The sequence below is a fragment of the Podarcis vaucheri genome (assembly GCF_965113315.1).
Source record: "Podarcis vaucheri genome assembly, chromosome: 12".
Lineage (NCBI taxonomy): Eukaryota > Metazoa > Chordata > Lepidosauria > Squamata > Lacertidae > Podarcis > Podarcis vaucheri.
This window is the reverse complement of record NC_138750.1, coordinates 60,463,823-60,485,935: the sequence shown is the minus strand read 5'-3', so window position 1 is coordinate 60,485,935 and position 22,113 is coordinate 60,463,823. Positions and strand designations below refer to the sequence as shown.

Here is a 22,113-nt window from a genome sequence, read left to right as displayed (position 1 = left end):
CAGGGTTTCGAGCACGGCGGCACAGAGATGGAAGCAGAGGTGACCGTCGTCGACGAGAGCAGGGAGGAAGAACCGGAAGACTTCAGATGGAGGCCCGCCACGGGAAGCAAACTGTACCCGACATTCGTTCCCTTGACACGGCAGCACCCAGCTCCAGCACCGGAAGGCGGGGAGGGGGGAAGAGGGGGCTTCGAGGGGGGGATGGATGTCAGGGGTTCAGGAGCAGAGGCGAGGGAAAGGGAGGAAACAGAGAGCGAGGGGGAGGAGGCAGAAGAAAAGATGAGTGATGACGACGACCCAAGATCTCCGAGTCTTTCCAGTGAATCAGAAGATTCACAAAAAGGAGCACCAGTGGCCAGGGCAAGGGGGGAGACTAGGGGGACACCCCAGGAAGATAGAGCCAGAGGGGACTCAGAGGGGAGCAGTTGGAAATCGGGACCAGCGTCACCGCCAGAGAGCAGGGATGAGGAAGGGCGCCAGGGATCAAGCGCTGGCAGCTCACAACAGGAGGGAGGGCACGAGTCAGGAGTGGCCACACCTCCATCGGGGAGCGAAGAGACGGTTAGACGGAAAGTGGAAGGTTGGGCGCACGCGCCAAGTTCAAATGCACAGGAAGGTGGCGCAGTAGGCAGCCCGGAAAGGGAGCCAGGTCCTAAAGCCCGGCGCAAGGAGACAGAAGGGTCCGGGGGGTCAGCGTCAGAAGAATCCCGGAAGGAAGAGACCCCGGGGGGCAGAGGGACCCAGAGGAGAACTGTCAGGCGGAAAAGGTGGAGCAGGGCTAGGATATTAAGTTGGTGCACAAGGGGCGGAGACTCAGACGGAGCTTCGCCGATCTAAGCATAAGACGTAGAGTTGCGCGCAGCAGCTTGAGAATGGAGACTGTAACTCAATAAAGACTTTTATTTAATGATCGCTGGCTGGCGTGATCCTCTGTGAGCTAGGATCTGGAAGCAACCCTGACAGTCGCGTTGTAAGGGCTGTCAAACCAGGGAAAGGTTTAGCTATACAACCAGCTTGGAGCAGTTTGCAGTTTACGCACAAGCAACCCCAATTCCCATTACACAGGGTATCCAAGAGCCCATATAGAGTCCTAACATAGGTTCCCTATTGGTAGGAGAAAATAACAGAGGCCAACCAGAGAATTCTGAGAAGCAAAGCAGCTAGTAAGCCTGATCTTTATTGATCTGTTGCAACAGGGTGCTCCCCTCACACGGAGGAAAGGAGGAGGAACCCAGAACAATGGCGCACAAGACTTTTGAAATTGCCACCCTGTAGATCAAGACCACCCCCAGGAACATCATACATACATCACAGAAGGGGTGTAGCTCAAGACCGCCCCCCCCAGATACATCATACCTTGTTGTTGTTGTTTAGTCGTTTAGTCATGTCCGACTCTTCGTGGCCTCCTGGACCAGAGCACGCCAGGCACTCCTGTCTTCCGCTGCCTCCCGCAGTTTGGTCAAACTCATGCTGGTAGCTTCAAGAACATGGTCCAACCATCTTGTCCTCTGTCGTCCCCTTCTCCTTGCATCAGGGTCTTTTCCGGGGAGTCTTCTCTTCTCATGAGGTGGCCAAAGTCTTGGAGCCTCAGCTTCAGGGTCTGTCCTTCCAGTGAGCACTCAGGGCTGATTTCCTTCAGAATTGAGAGGTTTGATCTTCTTGCAGTCCATGGGACTCTCAAGAGTCTCCTCCAGCACCACAATTCAAAGCATCCATTCTTCGGCGATCAGCCTTCTTTATGGTCCAGCTCTCACTTCCATACATCACTACTGGGAAAACCATAGCTTTAACTATACGGACCTTTGTTGGCAAGGTGATGTCTCTGCTTCTTAAGATGCTGTCTAGGTTTGTCATTGCTTTTCTCCCAAGGAGCAGACGTCTTTTAATTTCATGGCTGCTGTCACCATCTGCAGTGATCATGGAGCCCAAGAAAGTAAAATCTCTCATTGCCTCCATTTCTTCCCCTTCTATTTGCCAGGAGGTGATGGGACCAGTGGCCCTGATCTTCGTTTTTTTGATATTGAGCTTCAGACCATATTTTGCGCTCTCCTCTTTCACCCTCATTAAAAGGTTCTTTAATTCCTCCTCACTTTCTGCCATCAAGGTTGTGTCATCTGCATATCTGAGGTTGTTGATATTTCTTCCGGCAATCTTAATTCCGGCTTGGGATTCATCCAGCCCAGCCTTTCGCATGATGAATTCTGCATATAAGTTAAATAAGCAGGGAGACAATCTACAGCCTTGTTGTACTCCTTTCCCCATTTTGAATCAATCGCCTTCATGGATCAGTGCCTTGCTGTGGCGAAGGGGCTTGAACAACTCAGAGAAGCTATGAACTATGCCATGCAGGGCCACCCAAGATGGACAGGTCATAGTGGAGAGTTTTGACCAAACGTGATCCACCTGGAGCAGGAACCGGCAAGCCACTCCAGTATCCCTGCCAAGAAAACTCCATGGACAAAGACAACAGGCACTTTTCCTTAGGACGTCCCTATTTTCACTGGAGAAAAGTTGGAGGGTATGGAGTTATCCGACCCCCGAGCCATCTAAGGCAATCCTGTATGGGGAAGTTTTGGGTTTTTTAACATTGAAAGTTTTTAAAAATTCTTTTATTTTTTTTTAAGGCAGCCCTGTATCGGGTAGGTTTTAATGTCTGACATTTTATTATGCTTTTACACATACTGGAAGCCGCCCAGGGTAGCTTTTTATATATGTTGGAAGCTTCCCAGAGTGGCTGGGGCAGCCCAGTAAGATGTGTGGGGTATAAGTAGCAAAAATTATCATGACAGAACGGGACGTCCCTGTTTTCATCAGATAAATGTTGGAGGGTATGGTAGGATGCCCCTATTTTCACAGGGGAAATTTTGGAGGGTATGGAGTTATCTGACCCCCCGACCTGTCTGAAGGCAATCCTGTATGGGAAAGTTTGGGTTTTTTAAAACGTTTAATTATGTCTTTTATATATATGTTGGAAGCTGCCCAGAGCGGCTGGGGCAACCCAGTAAGATGTGTGGGGTATAAACAGCAAAAATTATCGTTTTGGAACGGGACGTCCCTGTTTTCACCAGAGAAATGTTGGAGGGTACGCTATCCCACTTGATTGCTCTGAGTTCCCATCACATCAAAGCTCACATCAAAGACTCTGAACTTCCAACGGCTGGAAAAGGAGGTGCATTCTGGAGGGCAGTGGTCTCTCCGTCGAATCCCCCTCTTTCCCGTCTGCTTTGCATGTGGGTGATTTAAAGGCCTGGCCTGGAAAGTATTGTGTCTGCACCCCCCCTGCTTTATTCTCCTCTCCCCCCCCCACTCCGCCATCCCTCCTCCTGCCCCTAAACTGTGTTCCACTTCCTGCCTGCAACTAATCTGAACCTCCACGGAAACATCTGAGAAGAATTTGCCCCAATAAAACAGGAAACTTTCTCATACCCTCGCAAAGAGAGGGAGAGAGAGAGAGAACATTGGAAGACGTTCCGGCGATAGAGGAGTGGAATTTAAAACAACGGGACTTGTATGGAGACGGCAAAATGGACGGCAAAAATAAGATACCCAAAAGACAAAAACGTTCGTGGAAGAGCGGAGAACCTTTTCGGATTATCTGGGAAAATATTACAGCCAAAGGAAATGGCTGGCTGGACGGGAAATATAGGCAAAGGAACGAGAACGATAAGGGAATGTAATGTAGGATATATGTTAATAAGTATTACGTTTAAGATAAAGGATTTGAACATCATGGAAGTTAAGAATGGGGAGTCAAAATGCTACATGAATATTGTACGGAAACAATGATATTTGTTAAGCTGTATTATTATTATTATTTGTTAAATCTGCATACCAACCTATACCTGTAGATCTCAGCGCAGTTGACAGCATAAAATGCAATATAAAAATACACAAAATACACAATGAAAACCAAAACAGGCTTAGTTGTTTCTGCTATGGCCCATAAGGGACTTCTGATGCTGACAGCCCACTGCCCCCTAGTGGCCACATGGGGGAGGAAGCACACAAAATGCACCTCTTTTTATAATAAAAATACTGTACACAGAATTCAACGGGGATCCTGAAGGTCATGCAGCCCAACCCCCTGCAATGCAGGAATCTCCTTGCCCAACACAGGTTCGAATCCGTGACCCTGAGATTAAGAAACTCCTGCTCTACCAACTCAGCTATTTGTAGTCGCACTTGTGTTAAGGAATGCAATCAAAGAGCGTTAACATGTGGAATCCTAAGGTTGGGATTGCGAACTCTACAGTTCTATGATTCTATAGGATCACAGGATCCTGCTGCCATGTCATGCCTGCTGGCCTGTATTGGACCGGATCCTGGGCCCCATTGTTTGCCTGCTCCAGATCCGGCCAGCTACTCCCCTTGCTCTGTTAAACTAGGGCAAGAAGGAGTTTGGGCCCAACTCAGCCAGGGCAGCTCCTAGTGGCTCAAAGCCAGAGTGGCGGAAGTATATCAGACTTGAGTTCGAATCCTCCTTCAGTGCTGAAGCTCACTGAGTGACCTTGCTAATCCAAGCGAGAGATACTGCAATGCGCTCTACGTGGGGCTACCTTTGATGGTGACCCGGAAAGTACAACTAATCCAGAAGGCGGCAGCTAGACTGGTGACTGGGAGCAGCCGCTGAGACCACATAACACCGGTCTTGAAAGACCTACATTGGCTCCCAGTACGTTTCCGAGCACAATTCAAAGTGTCGGTGCTGACCTTGAAACTCTAAACGGTCTCGGTCCAGTATAACTGAAGGAGCGTCTCCACCACCATTGTTCTGCCCGGACGCTGAGGTCCAGCGCCAAGGGCCTTCTGGCGGTTCCCTCACTACAAGAAGCAAGGTTGCAGGGAGCCCAGGCAGAGGGCCTTCTCGGTGGTGGCCCCCACCCTGTGGAACGCCCTCCCACCAGATGTCAAAGAGAAGAACAACTACCTGACATTTAGAAGACATCTGAAGGCAGCCCTGTTTAGGGAAGCTTTTAATGTTTAACAGACCACTGTATTTTACTACTTTGTTGGAAGCCGCCCAGGGTGGCTGGGGAGACCCAGGCAGATGGTCAGGGTATAAATAATAAATTATTATTATTACAGTGGTACCTCGGGATGCGAACGGGATCCGTTCCGGAGCCCCGTTCGCATCCTGAACGCAACGTAAGCAGCGACGGCGCGTCTGCGCGGGTCATGTTTTGCCGCTTCCGCGCATGCGCGTGACGTCATTTTGAGTGTCTGCGCATGCGCGAGTGGCGAAACCCGGAAGTAACGCACTCCGTTACTTCCAGGTTGCTGTGGAGCGCAACTCTAACACGCTCAACCCGAAGCACATTCAACCCGAGGTAAGACTGTATTATTATTATTATTATTATTATTATTATTATTATTATTATTATTATTATTAAGCCAGCCGTTGCGTCTCAGTTTGACCTACCTCAAAGGCTTGTTGTGGGGACTAAATAAACAGTGTACGTCACCTTGAGCTTCTTGGAGGGGAAAAGGTGGGATATTTAAAGCTGCAAATCAATAAATATATGCTGCAAACGAATGAAGGCTTAAAAGCACTCACTGTTCCATGAACTTCAGGGTCAGCGCAGTGGTGGTGCGAGCCATGGCCTGGATTTCCGACGCTCCGTGGCAGCTGTAGGAATTGCCGCAGTGTGCGTATATCCCTGCCAGTTCGGTGGCCCCTTCTGCGATGGCCTTGGCGAGCTCGAGGGCAGCGGGGTCCGAATGCCTCAGGCCGGCTGGAATTAAAGCGGAGAAAAAGGGATGGGAGGGGTAAGGCACACAAGTTTTCTGGCTGGTGCCCATTAGGACTTGATAGGGCGGAAAGCAAAATATGGCAAGTTCTTAAAGAAATGGGAGTGCCTGATCACCTCATCTGTCTCCTGAGAAATCTCTATGTGGGACAAGAAGCTACAGTTAGAACTGGATATGGAACAACTGATTGGTTCAAAATTGGGAAAGGAGTACGGCAAGGCTGTATATTGTCTCCCTGATTATTATATGCAGAATTCATCATGCGAAAGGCTGGGCTGGATGAATCCCAAACTGGAATTAAGATTGCCGGAAGAAATATCAACAACCTCAGATATGCAGATGACACAACCTTGATGGCAGAAAGTGAGGAGGAATTAAAGAACCTGTTAATGAGGGTGAAAGAGGAGAGCGCAAAATATGGTCTGAAGCTCAACATAAAAAAAAAATGAAGATCATGGCCACTGGGCCCATCACCTCCAGGCAAATAGAAGGGGAAGAAATGGAGGCAGTGAGAGATTTTACTTTCTTGGGCTCCATGATCACTGCAGATGGTGACAGCAGCCACGAAATTGAAAGACGCCTGCTTCTTGGGAGAAAAGCGATGACAAACCTAGACAGCATCTTAAAAAGCAGAGACATCACCTTGCCAACAAAGGTCCGTATAGTTCAAGCTGTGGTTCTCCCAGTAGTGATGTATGGAAGTGAGAGCTGGACCATAAAGAAGGCTGATCGCCGAGGAATGGATGCTTTTGAATTCTGGTGCTGGAGGAGACTCTTGAGTCCCATGGACTGCAAGAAGATCAAACCTCTCTATTCTGAAGGAAATCAGCCCTGAGTGCTCACTGGAAGGACAGATCCTGAAGCTGAGGCTCCAAGACTTTGGCCACCTCATGAGAAGAGAAGACTCCCCGGAAAAGACCCTGATGTTGGGAAAGATGGAGGACACAAGGAGAAGGGGACGACAGAGGACGAGATGGTTGGACAGTGTTCTGGAAGCTACCAGCATGAGTTTGACCAAACTGCGGGAGGCAGTGGAAGACAGGAGAGCCTGGCGTGCTCTGGTCCAGGGGGTCACGAAGAGGCAGACAAGACTAAAAGACTAAACAACAACAACAAGGAGGTGCCACAGAGCCAACGATTGCAGTAGTTGTCCCATGTTTGCTTCCATCCTCCTCCCAGTTGAGTTCCACAAGCAGCAGCGAGGAGGAGGAAGCTGTGGCTCCGCCCCTTGTCTCCAAGCCCCACCCCCAACCCCAGGCTCCGCCTTGCATGGGGAGTCCATAGAATCGTAGAGCTGGAAGGGAGAATCATATAGTCCCTTCCTCCAGCAATGCAAGGATGTTTTGCCCAACATGGGGCTCGACCCACACAACCCTGAGATTTAGAAACTCATGCAAACTTTTCCAGCAGGGGGCCGGTCCACTGTCCCTCACACCTTGTGGGGGGCCGGACTATATTTTGAAAAAATAACCATGAAAGAATTCCTATGCCCCACAAATAACCCAGAGATGCGTTTTAAATACAGTGGTACCTCGGGTTACATACGCTTCAGGTTACATACGCTTCAGGTTACAGACTCTGCTAACCCGGAAATAGTACTTCAGGTTAAGAACTTTGCTTCAGGATGAGAACAGAAATCATGCTCCAGCGGCGCGGTGGCAGCAGCAGGAGGCCCCATTAGCTAAAGTGGCACTTCAGGTTAAGAACAGTTTCAGGTTAAGAACGGAACTCCGGGACGAATTAAGTACTTAACCCGAGGTACCACTGTAATAGGACACATTCTACTCATGTGAAAACACCAGGCAGGCCCCACAAATCACGCAGAGATGCATTTTAAATAAAAGGACACATTCTACTCATGTGAAAACGCGCTGATTCCTGGACCGTCCGTGGGCCAGACTGAGAAGGCGATTGGGCTGGATCTGGCCCCCAGGCCTTAGTTTGCCTACCCATGGACTGAGCTACGTAGCTGCATGAAAGGGGTGCTGAATTGTTCAACTTCTGACTTCCAAAAACGAGAGGGGTGCTCAAAAGTTGCAACACGACCGGAGAATTCAAAAGATAGTTTGGTTTCGTTAATACGGTCGTGGGGAAAAGAAAACACTCCCTCTTTGAATTCTGTGGTTGTACAGATCAGAACTTGATTAACAGCTACCTGTTCCTTAGCAGGTCTTAAAATTAGGTAAATGCAACCTCAGATGAACAATGGCACATGACATATTACTCTGTGTCATGATTTATTTAACAGAAATAAAGCCAAAACGGGGGAAACCATATGTGAAAAACTAAGTACACCCTTACTGCTTTCACAGTAATTAAGCCCTCGCTTTATTGGCCGAGGGAGCCAGCGTACAGCTTCCGGGTCATGTGGCCAGCATGACTAAGCCGCTTCTGGCGAACCAGAGCAGCGCATGGAAACGCCGTTTACCTTCCCACCGGAGTGGTATCTATTTATCTACTTGCAATTTGTGCTTTTGAACTGCTAGGTTCTTTGAGGCCAGGGGCGGTCCCGGCCCCCAGGTGACCCGCCTCTCCTGGGCTTAAGGCGAGCACTCCTCCTGGGAGAAACCAGTTCCCTCCGCCTCTCTGCCCTGAGCCTCTGCAGCTCAAGAGAGGCCGGTGGGTTACTGGACCCAGGGGGAGACTCACCTTCCCCTGACAGGGCTGGGAGAGGCACACCTGTAGGCAATGCATCCTCAATCGCCTCCGGAGCCAGAGTGGATTCACCTGGTGCCTGCTCCTGAGGATCCGGCACTGGTGAGGGCCCTTCAGAATCAAGCCCCTGCCCCAGCTCAGCCGGCCCTGGAGGCGGGGACTCCTGTGCAGGCTGGGATTCCTCCGGTTCAGCCTCAGGCCATCACACCTAGGCTCTGTGGTTTAACCCATAGCGCCACCCACGTCCCTAGTATTAAGTTCCGCCCCCCAAAATGAGATGCCCTGCACCAGGCACCCTGGCAGAGCGGGTGCTGGCCTGCCCCCGGCAAGAGCCCCCGGTACCTCGGTGGTTCTCGCAATCGATCTTCAGCCACACTTTCCAGCGTTTCCCATGGCGCAAGGGCCTCTTCTTCAGGAGGGAGAGCGCTGCGTGGCTGTCCACGAGGACATGGAAGGCATCCAGCCTCTCGGCCAAGGCTGCACACTCTTCCACCTTGTCAAAAGGCAGAGGGTAGGCGTAGAGGATGTCGTCAAAGCCGCCATCGGCGAAGAATCGGGCCTCGGCCAACGTGGACACCACAATCTTCCTCAGGGTGCCTCCGGTCATGAGACTTCCACCCTCCCTGAGGGAAGAACGCAATCACAATTAATATATATATTCATTTCCCCCTATAATATTTACAATTTAAAGTACAGCGGTACCTTGGTTCTCAAACGCCTTGGTACTCAAACAACATGGAACCCAAATACTGCAAACCCGGAAGTAGGTGTTCCGGTTTGCGAACGTTTTTCGGAAGTCGAACGTGCTCCGTTTTGAGTTTTACACTTCCGATTTGAGTGCCACACTTCCGTTTTGAGTGTTACGCTGAGGTCTGTCTGTTTTTCCTCTTTATTTTGCGTTTCTGTTTTTGTGGCTCTTTTTCGTTTTGTTTTGTGACTGTGTGGAGCCCAGTCCAGCTACTGATGGATTGATTGTGTGACTGCAGTACATTGTTTATTGCTTTCATTTTATGGATCAATGGTCTTGTTAGGGAGTAAAATTCATGTGAAATTGCTGTTTTAGGGGTTGTTTTTAAAAGCCTGGAATGGATTAATCCGTTTTGCATTACTTTCTATGGGAAACGACACCTTGGTTTTGGAACGCTTTGGTTTTGGAACGGACTTCCAAAACGGATTAAGTTTGAGAACCAAGGTACCACTGTACTCATTTTTACATCCTTAAGGTATCAGTGACTTCCCTTCTACTCTTTCCATGCATACTCCACACACACTCCGTAGCAGCCCCGGGCCCTGGCAACCCACGTTACACCACTGCCATAAACTGGATCCGCAAAACCATAAAGGCTTTTCTCCGTCGAAATTGACCGGGAAGATTAGACACCAAGAAGACAATTTTTTTAAAGAAATGAATGGATTAACTTTACAGAATATATGAAGGGGCATTGCAAACATTTAAAAATGTTAGTAGGATTGGATTAGCACTTGTAATATAATTTGATAAGGGGTATTGAAAAAGGGACGTGGGACGTGAGTGGCGCTGTGGGTTAAACCACAGAGCCTAGGACTTGCCAATCAGAAGGCCAGCAGTTCGAATCCCCGCCACGAGGTGAGCTCCCGTTGCTCAGTCCCTGCTCCTGCCAACCTAGCAGTTCGAAAGCACCTCAAAGTGCAAGTAGATAAATAGGTACAGCTCCGGCGGGAAGGTAAACGGCGTTTCCGTGCGCTGCTCTGGTTCGCCAGAAGTGGCTTAGTCATGCTGGCCACATGACCCGGAAGCTGTATGCCGGCTCCCTCGGCCAGTAAAGTGAGATGAGCGCCGCAACCCCAGAGTTGGACACGACTGGACCTAATGGTCAGGGGTCCCTTTACCTTTACCTATTGAAAAAGGAGACTTAATAGATTGGATAAAAGGATAGAAATTCAATAAATCCTTGGGAATTTCCTTCTGGGGCTTCTCAGGCGGCAACGCAACGCAGAACCTATCGTTTCTCCTACACATGAGAGACCAATTACAGAGTCAGTTCGGGAAACCCAGACAAAGAATCCACCGGCTGCTCAGACCGTCTCCCAGCAGATTAGCAAAATGTGGAACAGATCTGGCGAGCTCAAGATACAAAATTCCTGCAAAAAAGCAAGGGGCAGGGTGGTGAAGGCCTTTGGGCTATAAAAAGATGATTATAAACAGATGATAGGGTAATATGCGAAGATTGGGGGGAAAGCTTTGCAAAGTTTGGAGCAGATTTCAAGCCGTAGGTGCGGGATTTCGATATCCGGTTCCTTTTTCAGGATTCAGAATTCGATTTACAGTGGTACGTTGGTTCTCAAGCTTAATTCGTTCTGGAAGTCCGTTCCAAAACCAAAGCGTTCCAAAACCAAGGCGCGCTGTAATGCGAAACGGATTAATCCGTTCCAGATTTTTAAAAACCCCTAAAACAGAAATGTAACGTGGATTTTACAATCTAACGAGACCACTGATCCATAAAATGAAAGCAATAAACAATGTATTGCAGTCACACAATCAATCAATCAATCAATCAATCAGTAGCTGAACTGAGTTCCACACAATCACAAAAACAAAACGAAAAAGAGCCACAAAAACACAAATTACATAGCAAAAACAGGCAGACCTCAACACTCAAAATGGAAAAATAAAAAAATTCCTTCCTGTAGCACCTTAAAGACCAACTAAGTTAGTTCTTGGTATGAGCTTTCGTGTGCATGCACACTTCTTCAGATACACGAAAGCTCATACCAAGAACTAACTTAGTTGGTCTTTAAGGTGCTACTGGAAGGATTTTTTTTATTTTGACTATGGCAGACCAACACGGCTACCTATCTGTAACTCAAAATGGAAGTGTGACACCCAAATCAGAAGCGTAACACTCAAAACGGAGCACGTTTGGCTTCCAAAAAAAGTTCGCAAACTGGAACACATACTTCCGGGTTTGCGGTGTTTGTGTTCCAAGTTGTTTGAGTACCAAGGCGTTTGAGAACCAAGGTACCACAAAAATGGAAGCAAGAAAAATTACTGACAAAAGAAGAATGGAGGATGAAATTGATGGACTATGCAGAATTGGATAAACTAACCGGCAGAATTCGAAACCTGTGGGACCAGAGATTCACAGAAGACTGGTGTAAATTTACGTACTATTTGAAAAGTAATTGTGATGACCAGATTACGTTTGCAAGAAGTTTTGTGAGGTAAATTATTTGAATTATTGCAAAAATGGTTAAAGAGGTATATTGTGAGTTAAGATAATTAAAGGCAATAGGAATTTAAGAAATGCAGAAGAAATGATAAAAATGGGGGATCATCAGAGTCCAAAAAGACTGTATAAGATGGGAAGTTCTGTGGAATGTATAATAATTGGTATGTTGAAATTAATAAAAATTATATATATATTAAAAAATAGAACCAAGATACAACTGTACTTTGACTTGCCAAATTGCAGGCAAGATGGTAATGTGATCTCTCACTTTGCCCCGCCTGTAATTTATTATTACAATCCAATATGGTGCCACTCACAGCGTTTTGTGGGTTTTCATGTGGGGCCTCAAGACCACGCCCAGGGCCTTGCAGCGGTCCCTCATCTTCTCGGCGTTCCTCTTCGCCGTGTCCAGGTCCACAGTGAACGCCGGGCTGGGCAGCTCTCCCACGGGTCTCCCAGTCCACATCTGTCAGGAGGAGAAACTTGGCAGAAGACCCGCGCGAATGGCACAAAGGATGCTTAAAGGTAAAGGGACCCCTGACCATTAGGTCCAGTTGCGGACGACTCTGAGGTTGCGGCGCTCATCTGGCTTTACTGGCCGAGGGAGCTGGCGTACAGCTTCTGGGTCATGTGGCCAGCATGACTGAGCCGCTTCTGGCGAACCAGAGCAGCGCATGGAAACGCTGTTTACCTTCCTGCCAGAGTGGTACCTATTTATCTACTTGCACTTTGACATGCTTTCGAACTGCTAGGCTGGCAGGAGCAGGGACCGAGCAACGGGAGCTCACTCCATTGCGGGGATTCAAACCGCCGACCTTCTGATCAGCAAGCCCTAGGCTCTGTGGTTTAACCCACAGCGCAGCACCCAAATGGAAAGCTCAGCTGGTGCTATCAGAGCGTGGTGGCAATAACCCCAAGGTTGCAGCTATCACCAGATCCTGGTTTAACGTCTGACCTGCCAGAGCTTCCGTCCTGACATGCAAGGTCTAAACCCAGAACTGGGAATTGTTGGCCATCCAGGTGTTGCGGAACTACAACTCCCATCAGCCCTAGCAGGCATGGCTAGTGGTCAGGGATGATGGGAGCTGTAGTTCAGCAGAATCAGCCTGCATAGCCTTAGAGCAGCGGTTCTCAACCTGTGCGTCCCCAGATGTTGTTGGACTACAACTCCCATCATCCATGAGCTCTGGCCTTGCTTGCTGGGGTGATGGGAGTTGTAGTTCAACAACATCGGGGGACCCACAAATTGAGAAAGGCTGGCTTAGGGTGTTGTGCTGATAACAAGGTTGCGGGTTTGATCCCATTTGGGACAGCTGCATATTCCTGCATTGCAGAGATCCTGTTAGCTGGTCCCATTAGCTAGCGATGATGGGAATTGTAGTCCCAAAACAGCTGGAGGGCCAAGTCTGGCCATCACTGATCTAATCAATGCAAACCTGTGGCAATCTTTTGCCCAACGTAGCCTATTAGCCACTGGGCAACCCAGCCAGATGGGTGGGGTATAAATAATAAAATTATAATTAAAATTATGTTGGGTGCCCACCAACTCGTCTCCTCCTTGGGAGAGAAGAGATGCATCCGTATCATCTCGTGTCTCTGATCTTTGAGAAGACGCAAAAATCTTATCGGAAAACTCTCCTGATGATCTTGTTCTCTGAACCCCAGTGCAAAGGAGAAGAAGGGCACGAAAGAACAGTGGCAAGAAAAATTGATGACTTATGCAGAACTGGCTAAATTGCGAGACAAGGACAACTGTGACTTTAAGGAAGAATGGGAGCTTTTTTACAAATTATCTAAAAAGACAACAAAATGAACTAGAACTCCTTGGCAGGGTTTGAATAAACATACACAAATTTATGGAAGAAGACTGGAAGAAATTTAAAGACTATTTGCAGAAATACTGTAAAATTAATTAATGTTAAAGGGACGTTGGATTGAAAATAAGCGGTATTGGTAAAAAGATTAACAAGAATATGTGAATACGGATTGATAATGGTTTAAAATATATAGTTATAATAGGTTAAGATATTGAGTAAAGATAAATGACAGAGGGTAAGGATTTGCTGAATTAACTATGTGAACTGGAATACAAAAAAGGGGGGTGTGAGGAGGTCAGGAAAAAAGTAAATGAAATATAAGACATGAAAATATTGATTTCTTTTTAAATTTTTTCTTACTTTTTATGTGTTTTGTCTTTGTATTTTTGTATCTCTTTTTCTTTTATTATTGTTACTCTTTTTATTTTTTATTTTTAATCTTGTAACTTTTTATTGTTTGTAAAATTTCAATAAATATCTTATAAAAAATGAATAAACATGCACAAATTTATTGGTTGATAACATGATAGATAGATAATGTAAGGATATGTACAAGTTTATAACATGCAGAGAATAATATGTGCTACGAAATCAGAGAGGAGCTGAGGGAAGTCTGGGGGGGGGAGGGTTTGATGGGGGGAAAGGGAGGGGGAATAATGAATATGGTATATTTTGAGATTTTTGTTTTGCTGAAATTGTTAATAAAAATTATTTATAACAAAAACAAAGGACAGGAAGGGATCTTGAAAGCATAGAGGCCAAGAGAGCAGTCAGGCAGCGCAATAGTATTCTTGGCTACTTCGGGGAAACAGACAATTTTGCATTTGAGGCTCGATGAAAGGGAAGGGAAATTTATCCGTCTGCAACAAGAAATGGAAGGTTTTCTTTTAACCTGCCGGCCTGTCTTGAGACACTTAAGGAAACGGAATGAAATCTTAATTTGGAAAGAATAAGTGTACCTCTTAGCAGACTTGGTTTAGCTCAGATCCAGCTGCTCTTAAGTTGGGTAAAGTCCACTTTTGCAGCACAGAGACAGCTGGTGGCTGATCAGGGCTGAGGTCATATGACACGGGGGGCGGGACATTGGGGGGTGTTGGCTTTGCCGGGAGCCCCATTGGCTTAGCCAAAGGGGGTTCAAGACCCACCTCTTCTTCCTATTGAATTAACCGCTTGCCACTCCAAAATCAAAACACAGAAACCGACGTAAGTTAATGCAGAAAAGCAGCTCTAACGCTTGCATGTCTGTGCACTGGTGAAAAGACATTTTGCAAAACCCAAGAAAGAAAAAGGACTTTGTTTTTCCAAATGAGGAAATGTTTAATGCATACTTTGCAAGCTTTGTGTATAGGTTTTTACATTAGTTGATCTTCTAAAGGTCACTTGTAACAACAACATGAATAAGGTTTCAAAATTGGACGGTTAAGAATATAAGATTTTTACGGACGTGCATGAATAAGTATATAATAATGGAACCAGGAGGGGGAGTGGAGGGAAGTCAGTTAAGATGTATGATTTAAATTTTTGACGATGGTGTTCTCTTTTTTTGATTTTTTTGTTATTATAAAATTAATAAATTGTATCTAGCTTTGCACAAATGGCTTAGGATTTTTAATCTTGTGTCCTGTTTCTTCTTCTGCTGCTGTCAGTGCGACTGAGTTTAGTGCCTCAATAAGTCTGACGAGGAGGACTGTGGTTGCTGAAAGCTTGCGTCACGACAACCAACGCGTGAGCCTTTAAGGTGTTGCAAGTTATATAAAACAAAGAGACTTGTGTCACCTTAAACTGTATAAAAATCATACAGCCGTGCCACTGATGCTGTAAAAAAATTTAGTGAATGGTGCCGCTCAAATTGCTTAAAAATCTTTGCCGTTATATCCTTCTGGTTATCCTTTTCATAAAGGTTCAAGTCCCCTCAGGGAGGGTCTCTTGAAAAGAAACAAATAAATGATGGCAGTTTTGGGGCGAATGCAAAGAGGGGATGCCTAGAAGGTTGCCAACTTTTTCCAAAGAAGATTGGCAAATTAAATTAAAGGAATATGCTGAAATGGCAAAATTGACAATGAGACTAAGAGGAAGAGGAACAATGAATTCAAAGAAGATTGGAAGGACTTTATTGCATATACAGTGGTACCTCGGGTTACATACGCTTCAGGTTACATATGCTTCAGGTTACAGACTCCGCTAACTCAGAAATAGTACCTTGGGTTAAGAACTTTGCTTCAGGATGAGAACAGAAATCGTGCTCCGGTGGCGTGGCGGCAGTGGGAGTCCCCATTAGCTAAAGTGGTGCTTCAGGTTAAGAACAGTTTCAGGTTAAGAACGGACCTCTGGAACGAATTAAGTACTTAACCCAAGGTACCACTGTATACAGAAGCAATGTACACAAGTTAATACATTAGCAGGGTTCTAGAACTACCAGACAGCATCTTGAAAAGCAGAGACATCACCTTGCCAACAAAGGTCCGTATAGTAAAAGCTATGGTTTTCCCAGTAGTGATGTATGGAAGTGAGAGCTGGACCATAAAGAAGGCTGATCGCCGAAGAATTGATGCTTTTGAATTATGGTGCTGGAGGAGACTCTTGAGAGTCCCATGGACTGCAAGAAGATCAAACCTCTCCATTCTGAAGGAAATCAGCCCTGAGTGCTCACTGGAAGGACAGATCCTGAAGCTGAGGCTCCAAGACTTTGGCCACCTCATGAGAAGAGAAGACTCCCTGGAAAAGACCCTGATGTTGGGAAAGAGTGAGGGCACAAGGAGAAGGGGACAACAGAGGACGAGATGGTGGGACAGTGTTCTCGAAGCTACCAACATGAGTTTGACCAAACTGTGGTAGGCAGTGGAAGACAGGTGTTAAATTGTGGGTGAACATATCAGACGACACAGCGATTCTTCAAACAGCTGTTTATTCACAAGCTAGAACAGAACTGAACTGAAGGGTTCAGTCAGCCTGCTTATATAGAGCTCCAGTACAACATTACTGTAACAACTTTCTAAAACTATCCAATCACTGAACATCACTTTCGATTCTTCATTTGCATAACTATCTACAGTATCCCCCTGCTGGCCCAGGGTGAGAACTTCAGTACATAACAACAGGAGTGTCTGGCGTGCTCTGGTTCATGGGGTCACGAAGAGTCGGACATGACTAAATGACTAAACAACAAAGAACTACTTGTAATTTGATTATGAATGGACAATAAGTAATTTTAGTGGTTTTTTAATTTACAATGGACTTGTGGTATGTTGATAAATAATGGAGCCAAGGAAGGGACTAGGGGGAAGTCAGTTTTTTGGTTTGGTTTTGAATTTGTATTGTTGTTTTATTTTTGTTATTTTTGGAAAATTAATAAAAATATTCCAAAAAAATACTAGGTTGCCAACTTTTTCAGCGGCCCCTGCTCCTCTGCCCTCCCTTCTGCAGCATGCAGCATCGTGCTGCTTGCCAGCACCACCAAATCCTCCAAGTTTGCTCCCCTCAATTAAAAATATTGCAGGATCTCGCCCCAATATATTCATCCCAGGGCTTCAGTGCACGCCGGGCAGGATGGGGTTAACTCTGCCTTCCGCTGAGATTTCAGAACGAGGCTGCCGAGAGAAAGAGCCGATTGCGCCCGACCGCGCAACTTCTGCGCCTCGTCCCGGGAGGAGAGCCGCAGAGCTGCTCCGGACCGGGAGAACTTAATGGTCGCGCATGCGCGAGCTGGCCCCGTCCGCCGGCGTTTATTCTTGTGGTGGCTGTCTTGCCCGCGCGCCGTTCTTTTCTAAGGGATGACTGCGCAGCGCCACCTGCCGGCAGGAGCGAGGAGAGCACAGGCTCGTTCCGCCTCTCTGACCGCTGCAACCCAGGGCAAGTTCTGGGATTTTGCAGAGCAGAGCGCAAAATAAAATAAAATAAAATAATGCACGGTGAGCGGTTTTTTGCAGCTCTTGCACGGTTGCAATTCCGGAGGAAAGGCATTCCGCTGCTGCAAAGCCCCCGTTGCAAGTCCCAGCATTTTCCTGCCTGCAAGATTTGGCAGGAGAAAGGGAGAGAAAGGAAAGGAGATGCGCTTCTCCCCGGGCAGGCAGCACTGGGAAGCAGCAAGAGCAGGAAAAAAGAGCTCGGGAGGTGCAAACTCTTGCAAAGGCGGAGTCAGGACTAGAAAAGGGCCATTGAAAGCTCTTTTGCTGCCTACAGCCACACCACCCTGAATGCACCCGATCCCGTCCGATCTCGGAAGTTAAGCAGGGTCGGGCCTGGTTAGTACTTGGATGGGAGACCGCCTGGGAATACTGGGTGCGGTAGGCATTTTGCAATTTCCCCTTTTGCAACTCAGACCGAGGAATCCTCTCTTTTTTTTTATCAAAGTCCACGGGCTTTTGCCTTGAAAGGCACATTGGTTGCAAAGAAATGCTCTCCCTTCCGTCTCACAATTCCCCCTGAAATTGCAGCCAGTTACACCGAATGGGAAATGCATGCATGGTAAAAATCTGCATCAAATCTCCCTTTTAAGGTGTCAGAACTGTCTTTGGATTTTTTGGGGGAAAAGAGATGGTTCCTGAGCTCTGAGATGGGAAAGTCGAAGTGACAATCAATGGGAGCAAAAGCAAGAATCTCACCATACATGACATTTCCAGGTAGTCTCCCATCCAGACCTGACCCTGCTTAACTTCCAAAATTAGATGGCACCCAATAACATAGCTCTAGATGCAGCTGCTGTTTGTAGGCTCACAGAACTGTCATTTTTTTATTTTTGCATTTCCACTTCCATTTCCCCAAAAATCTGCAGGCCTCTGAGTCATCTGGAAAGGCAGATTGGATGCCTAAAGTTGCAACCTGATTTTTTTCACATGCATGCACCCTGCATTCCAGATGCACGCAAGGAGGTGTGCTTCCTAACCTGTCTGCAATTTAGGAGAAATTGCGAGATGGGGTGAGACGATCACCCTTGAATGAGGATGCTGACGCTCACCTGGAGAGCTTTTTCGCACCCCAAGCCCAAGCTTGCGGAGCTGCATGTGAGATTCCCAGAGACACCTTGCTGCCTGTTGCATGTCTGAACCTAGAGCCACTTGTTTCTGCAAAAACAGGCCGCGGGAACCATTTCCTTGCTCCAAAAGTGTTAAGCTGCTGGAGCTCCCACCTGCCTTTTCAATCTCTGGCTCTGCTTTTACAATATGGACATTAAACCGGGCGATTGCTTCTTTCTTTCCCAGATGTGCCTGCCTGAGCACTGTGGCTTTACATGGGACATTGTGACACGGGCCCAAAAGCAGGGCCACAAACCTGAAACAGATCAGGAACTGTGGAAATGCATGATTCACTTCGATGGGAACTTATGTAGGTAACCCTCCAGGAAGAGGGCGCCTTTGTCAACCTGGTACCTTCCAAAAAAATTGGACTACCACTTCCATCAGGCTGTGCTGGTTGAGCCTGATGGGAGTTGTAGTCCTGGAGGGAGAGGATACCCAAATCCTGTCTGTGAAGTCACCCCGAAGCCACCCCAGGCCTCAAAACCAAATTTCCCCTTTCTTCTAAAACAGCTTTTCTCTGCTCTTCTCTGCTTTCTCACAAGATGCTGTTGCATAGGCAAATGTTACTTTTATCAGTACAGTGGTGCCCCGCAAGACGAACGCCTCGCAAGACGAAAAACTCGCAAGACGAAAGGTTTTTTCGTTTTCGAGTTGCTTCGCAAGACGAATTTCCCTATGGGCTTGCTTCGCAAAACGAAGCTTGCCCCCAGACCTCTTTTGAAGCAAGGGGCGGCAGGGAGAAGATCGCTTCTCCCCGTTGCCAGCCCCACAATCTCCGGGGACAGAGGGGAAGGCGTGAGCGCGCCTTCCCCTCTGTCCCCGGACCCCTTTTGAACCAAGGGGCGGCAACGGGGAGAAGCGATTCTCCCCGCTGCCCCTTCCCTTGCTTTAAAACAGGTCCGGGGACAGAGGGGAAGGCGCGCGGCCATTCCCCTCTGTCCCCGGACGGTCTCCATAGGAACGCATTGATTGATTTTCAATGCATTCCTATGGGAAACCGTGCTTCGCAAGACGAAAAACTCGCAAGAAGAAAAAACTTGCGGAACGAATTAATTTCGTCTTGCGAGGCACCACTGTACGAGAGAGCTTCAAAAAGGCTAATGAATAGGCTCTTGTCAGTGCCAAGAATACTCAGGCCTGGGAACTGACTCTTTATCTCATTCGGTTGCAACACGTCTTGGACACGCTGAACCGCAAGGCTCCTCAACCCCCTTGGCTTCTCATCCCCCTTTCCTGGGAAGGTCGCCAAGGGTCCCAAAGACAGGTTCTTTTTGTTTATGCTCAGGAAACTCATCATGGGGCAGGGCTCCTGAGGAGGAGGAGAAAGGGGAGGAAACTGGAGGGGAATATATATGCTCTGTGCAAATGACTGTGAACTTGTGCTAAGCTTGTGAGTTATCACGCTTGCTCCTTCTACCAGCCCGGATGGTAGAAATAAAGCTCTTTCTCTGAAATTATCCCTTGAGTGTCTGTTTGACTCCCATTTCCCTGTCCTGGGCGCAATGCTCTTCCCACCCGAGGGCAAAGCCTCATAAGGCTACAGTCCAAAGAGTTGGCAATGACTGCCTTAATCTCTCAGGACTTGGAAGGAACAGCGAGAGCCGGACCAAAAGAACTCACAGGCTGCGCTTGTTTCTTTTCAAAGTTTATTCAACGTGAACAGGATACCACCATGTCTGTGGGGCAGGCCCAGTACAGCTCAAGGCAAGTAGTCATTTTCAAGTTTAAGGCATATTTATATTAAAAAATAATAATAATCGGAAGTTCAGATTGTGCTTTTATTTCCTTTTTCGGAAAGAAGAACCGTGGACAGATCCTTGGATTTGCTGCGTTTTCCTGAGAGTAGATAGCCCAATGTGGATTTGTCCTTGTCTCCACCATCTTCCCCAAATGGAAACATTTAATTTTTTTGCTCTCACGCTAGAAAGTAAAAGGACAATTCGTGTGTCCCTCTAGGCACTTCCATAGCACTGAACGCCAAGAAGACGACCCCAAAAGCACCGATGGAGCCGATCCCTGTCTATTTGCTGTGTGCCGTTAAGTTTCGCCAGTGAAAACAGGTGCAAATCTACCTTTACGTTTACCTAGGCAGCCTTCATATTAGTTGTGAAAAAGCAGCTACGGGCAGAGCGCTTTAGGAATCAGGCCAGGGGCTGGAAACTTTGCATTATGTTATAATAAAGAGTTCCATTTCCCCTCCCAGGTCTCTCATCTGCTCTCCGCCAACCTCTCTGTGTAAATCATCTCCAATTGCACACCGGAAGGAAAAAGTTAAGATGGTGAAAAGCCTGGCCAGTTGCATGCTGACATTAAAGAAGAGTAAGGCATATTGCAAGTGCTCCAGATGTGGAACTGCTGTGTTTACCAGTCACCGCAGTCCTTCAGGTGGAGGTCTGTATAGTTGCACAAACGGACAGGAGGTTTTGGGGCAGATTTTCCCCAAGCTGGTGGAGTGGACTACAACTCCCATCAGCTGCGGGAGCTGCGGTCTAGTAACATCACGATGGCGCCAGTCTGTTCCAGAGCTGGGACCACCAGCCTTTCCTTGGGCTGTCGCCAAGCGCTCCAGCCGAGTTGCGAGAAAAACCTCAGCAACTGGAAAGGTGGGAACAGGGGCGACGGAGGTGATAAGGCTTTGGGGCATGCACAGAGCGCCCCTTGGAAAATGGGGTCTGTTTTCTGCCTCGGCTGATGGCAAGAGCCGCTCTGACAGGGATCCCAAGCTAAAAGTGGTCCTCCTTCCAGAAATCCTGCTATGGAAACAGATCCCCAGGTGGGAAACAGACAAAGCCACTTAGACAAAGCTCAGTGTTTGTTTCCCCCCCCCCCTTTTGCTGTTTTTTCCTTCTGCATTGAGTGTGACTTGGTTAGGGACGCAATCCAGCAGCCATAGGAAGAGGTTCCTCAAAGCCACCCTTGTTCAACCTCTATTCTGAACCCGTTCCAGCTGGCAGCCCTGGCGTTGTCCCATTTGGAAGCGTGAAAACACAGAATTTCAAAGACACGCACGTGCAAAATGCAAAACAGAAACTCGATTGGGAGCCGCCTAGAGAGGCTGGGGAAACTCAGCCAGATGGGCGGGGTATAAATAATAAATTTTTTATTATTGTTATTATTATTTATCCCCCCTAAAGCCAGGAGATTGCAAGGTCAAAGCGAGGAGGTAACAAAAGACCTCTCCGGTGAAACGTTTGCTACGCCTTAGGAAGGTGGCAAGAGCCCCTTAAATCCTCAATTGAAACAAAAGGACAAATCCACATGGAGAAACATCAGAGGTGTTTTGAGTCTTGCTCTCTCCAAGCCAGCAGGATCTAAGAAAACAGATAAACTCCCCCCCCCAAATCCGCTTTAAATACAAAAAAATAGAAAAGTTTGGATCAACATTATTCATAAAAGATACAAAACCTGTGTGTGTATATATATATGTACACAGAAAACAGTGGGTTTTTTTGGGGGATAGGGGAGTCTTTTTTGCCAAAAAAGAGAGCGCGGATATTGCACTTTGTGGAATTTGGTCTTCACCCAGGAATTATTATTTTTGGAAGAGGTCGATGGGGAGGTGGGTGGGAGAAATTGAAGGCGGCTTTTGCTTTTAGAGCGCAGGTCTTCCCTTTACGAATGAAGGGAGGCAAGTGCCTATTGCAGCCGGCGGATGCCCTCCAAATGTTT

The 22,113-nt window shown here is 47.3% G+C and overlaps 1 protein-coding gene across 1 annotated transcript in view; it reads right to left on the bottom strand.

Moving 5' to 3' along the window:
- The window catches only part of LOC309514997 (D-serine dehydratase-like), a 46,531-nt gene extending 32,050 nt beyond the window's left edge, over positions 1-14,481 (bottom strand). Inside the window, exons 1-4 of the mRNA XM_082192576.1 lie at positions 14,389-14,481; positions 11,930-12,078; positions 8,746-9,026; positions 5,555-5,732 (exon numbers count right to left, since the gene is read on the bottom strand). Coding sequence (XP_082048702.1) covers positions 5,555-5,732; positions 8,746-9,026; positions 11,930-12,078 — 608 coding nt within the window. The 5' untranslated portion in view covers positions 14,389-14,481. The remainder of the gene's footprint in view (positions 1-5,554; positions 5,733-8,745; positions 9,027-11,929; positions 12,079-14,388) is intronic.
- Positions 14,482-22,113: the final 7,632 nt, after the last annotated feature.